This window comes from Octopus bimaculoides, chromosome 7 (assembly GCF_001194135.2).
Source record: "Octopus bimaculoides isolate UCB-OBI-ISO-001 chromosome 7, ASM119413v2, whole genome shotgun sequence".
Lineage (NCBI taxonomy): Eukaryota > Metazoa > Mollusca > Cephalopoda > Octopoda > Octopodidae > Octopus > Octopus bimaculoides.
In genome coordinates this window covers 74,380,592-74,384,906 of record NC_068987.1, presented here as the reverse complement: position 1 = coordinate 74,384,906, position 4,315 = coordinate 74,380,592, and the positions used below count along the sequence as shown (strand labels likewise).

General features: G+C 33.7%; 1 protein-coding gene across 1 annotated transcript in view; it reads right to left on the bottom strand.

Annotated features, from left to right (window-relative positions):
- LOC106878147 (transitional endoplasmic reticulum ATPase) overlaps positions 1–3,676 on the bottom strand; it is a 41,779-nt gene extending 38,103 nt beyond the window's left edge. Inside the window, exon 1 of the mRNA XM_014927274.2 lies at positions 3,519–3,676. Within this exon, the coding sequence (XP_014782760.1) occupies positions 3,519–3,535 (17 nt within the window). The 5' untranslated portion in view covers positions 3,536–3,676. The remainder of the gene's footprint in view (positions 1–3,518) is intronic.
- Positions 3,677–4,315: the final 639 nt, after the last annotated feature.

Genomic DNA, 4,315 nt, shown 5'->3' with positions numbered 1-4,315 from the left:
GGTTCCGTCTCTACCATTGGTTGTTCCTAGAAAAGTAACGCTTTTCTAATGAAAGTGAAATACGACATGCGGAATACTTGTGAAAAAGGTTACAAGATAAAACAGATTAGATTACTGGGAGAACAGTGGTTACTTCGATGTTTCAGATGCAAACTTTCTTAGAAGAAATTAAAATAAACTAATGTGCGCCAGATCCTCTTCAAATATATTTCTTTTGGCATAAACTCATTTTAAAACGATTTGTGGCCAATAGAAATTACAATGTTCACGTCAGTAATTCATCCCATTTTCTTTTTACTCAAAGGTTTTTGGGCAGAGGTAAAGAATACGCAGACCATCCGTTTCCGTTTGAAATTAGTGACAAGAAGTCCGTCCCGCTGTTATGTTAATTTCTGGTAAAATAGATGATTTTATACGCACGCACACACAAATATACATAAAGGCATGTTAGTGAATGTAACGACAGGCATTTATATGGAAAATTACTAATATTCAGAATAGGCCGAAGAGAACGGATTTGATCAGATATATATATATACAGGCGAGCACGGAAACACTAGATGAGGAAAACTTCTTAGGCATGAAACGGAGCCTATGTGGTAGCTTGAGTTGTTAGAAATAGAAGCCAAATTTCCATCTCCCGTTTTAAATAAAACCAATATGTTGTCTAAGATGCACTATGTCCGAACAAAATAAGATGTGACCACAAATGAGACGTCTTTGACCATAGGTCTGCTCTTGCAGTTCTACTAATCTGGGTCTAAAACAGTAAATATGTAATGTATCGTATGCAGCCTGATTTACAAGCAAACATATATGCATTTGCTATAATCCCATACATTTTTACATATACAAATAAAATGTAGATTTTCGTACAATCATTTTGAAACTTGATAAAACGGAACGATTTTCAAATGTGGAAAATTATTCGAAACGAGTCATTGGTAAAATAGCATTCACTAAAAATTATATACTTTCATGAGTTTCGTTCATGCGGATTAGGAGGATAGAATCTTATCTGGTCGACACCAGAGCCTTCATAGATCGAGCGGCAAGAAATAGCAGCCAAATCTCCCTCTAATTACATTATACTATATCCGAAAGAGAGGAAAATATCGGATAATGTAGTCCTCGACACACAATGTCCAACAGCTAGAATGTCGGCTCTACCAGGACTGGTCCTGAGACTAAACTTATACTTTTACCACTATGTAACTTTGGTAAATTTTATAGAGACATTTTCGTTTACGGGTAGGTTGAGATTGTAATCACATAGTATCTCGTAGTGTTCAGACAAAAGATTTTTTTTTAAAAAAAGCACATATCAGGGAAAATAGATATCCTACCATTACTCAGCGAAAAGTTCATTTTATTTTACTCGGATCAAACTTTAAAACCTCAACACACACACACAGAGTCTTTACTTTATGGGAATCAATTTTCTATGGCCTGGGTTACTGAAGTGAAGGGTTGGCTCTTTTGTTAAATGCCCTTCTTTTTCTTCCTATGACGAAATCTAGTCTTAGTCATCCTGATTAGAACAAGCAGAGTTATGTACCTTGTTCAAAACACGTTCTTCATTACGATCATGTGGTCAGCAGTTAAACAGCTTAACGATGATACGTTTACATAAACACAGTTATTACTTCTATGAACGGGATGTGATTACATTATTAGTGACAAAAAAATAGTAAAATACTTTGTTACAAAAAACGGTATATTTATAAGAGACATGTAAGGGAGTGGTATCGTCCGAGATTAGGACGCCAGACTGGACCGCAGTTCTCGGTTCAAATCTTGCCAAAGCCAAAATCGATTGAATAAGTATCAAAAAGATATTGAAATCGATTCCTTCGCTAACAACCGTATCTTATGAGAGAAGGGCTCCTGTCTGATTACTCACATCTGAATCCACACTCAAGACACATCTCCAGTCAAATAATGTAACCCAAGATGCATTAATTTTGAGAATCTTTGTGGTCACTCCAACTACCGTAAATAGTTAAGTCTCGAAAATTACGTCCTGCTGTCATAAAAGTACATTGGTTTATGTTATTTCTAGATGCAGTAAAAAACAAACAAAAAAAACGGACAGGATGGTTACGAATGGAATACCTTTAGTAATAAGACCATTTAATCACGTTTGACCCATGGCTGAATAATAATAGCTGACTTTTATCGCATCAAACCTAACAAGCAGCGTGTACAATACACATCCACCCAATCATATCTATGTAACAATTGTAGCTCGAAGATAATTATATAATCAATCTGCCAACTTTTTTTTCTTTTGGTAGTTTTTATTTCTTACCGATCATCAAGTCATTGGTTTCTTATGATGGCTACAAGTTAATATTTACTAGAGAAAATTCATGCCTACTTCTCAAGGGTATAACACCAAGTTATTGAAATTAGATTCATTCGCTGCTCTTCTATAATTTTTAAACTGAAGCCCCCCCTCCACCTCACCCCTTATCTCTATCGTTTCATTCTTTGTTCGATTTCTGTCAACATTCGTTTGTGTTGACTGACACGTTAAATAGATATTTTCCACTTGCGTTTAATAAGATTTTCTTTGTACATTTATCATTTTATACAAATGTCGCAGTTCTTAGACATCGTTAAAATATTAAACACTTCGTAGTATTGTTTCAGATCATACATACCGGAATGTGTTGCGTCCAACAGATATATGGCTATCATAACACACACAGATATATACATACGTACATATATATATATATATATACACACATACTCACGAGAGCCTCTACGCGATAGCTCGATTTGCTCAAAATAGAAGCCAAATCACAGCTGTCTGAGAAAAGGAAGTTCACATAGATAATAATAGTGTAGGGTACACTTGTGCCTAAACAATATATAAAAATACAATGTGTATTTTGACCAGTGAACAAGGAAATTTTGAGCAGGCCAATGACCGAAGCTGTTCAAGACATGACCATCCAATCCTGCCTTTCCACCACGCCATCCCAGACAAAGTCTCTCGAACTACATTACTCAATGTTTTATTTGTTTATTTTTTTTAAGACAAAAACGTGCGAGTTGAGTGATATTTTGACTGCTATTTCTAGTTGAGAATAAAACGGAATAGAACAGAAGGGAAGGAAATTTTTTTTAAAAGAAGCGGATGTCGATAAATTGGACGGACCCCTTTTTCAGTGAATCTAAACTGCGTTTGATTGTGGTTTAACTTGCATTTTATAACAAACGATTTCAACAGAATGCAAAAGAAAAAGAAACATTTACTGATTATAAATAGAAATATAAAAACAATGAAAGACAATAATATATATATATATCGAAATAATTGTTTTTAAAAGCGAGGGGTATCTCTAATTTTACTTCTTTGTTCTCCACTCAGTCCTTATTTTTCCGGTATGTTCTTTTAACTATTCCTACTGGCCCCTCTGTTTCCCACCATGTTTGTCGTTAGAGTTTTATATGTCTGTGTTGTATTGTATTATTTGTTGGGTTAGCCTTAGACTTTCATATCTTACCTTCCTTTGTCGCCCATCCTGATCAGATATCTTACTATTCTGGCGTGACGACGGCAAAGTGCTGAGTGCTTAATCCAAGATGGCAGATCTCGTTTTATCTCGTCTGATATCACCGACGATGACTTAGCAGAAAAAAAATAAAGCTACGAAATCTAAACATTTTTTCCCCCTCCAGAATTGGATGAAACACATTTAATAGAAATAAATATACTAATAAATTCGAGAAAAATAATTATATATATATGTATGTATATTCATACACATATATACATTAATATACAAATATGCGTGTGTGTATATCTATGTATGTGCGTGTAAGTGTATATGATGCGCATGTTTATCGTGAGCAAATGCATGTGTGAATGTGTGGACATACATTATATATATTTAAATATATACACACAGTGCAAAATACGCATGTATGATGGGTTGTGTATATAATTAAATAAGAATTTATATATTATATATCTACACACACACATAGAAATATATATGTATACATATACATACGCATTATATATATATATATATATACATGTGTGTATAATATATATGTATATACGTGTGTGTATAATATATATGTAAATATATATATGTATGTATGTGTATATATATAAGAATATATACCTTTTCGGATCTTGTGAATTTTCTGAAGTCCACGCCCCACCCCCTCGGAAAAGATTTTCCCCCACAAAATTCTTTATAATCGTAATCTATACCGTTTGAAAGGTATTTATATAAAATTTCATTTAAAAAAAAAAAACCATTTTCCTAAAAGTTATGAGGGGAAAAAAAAA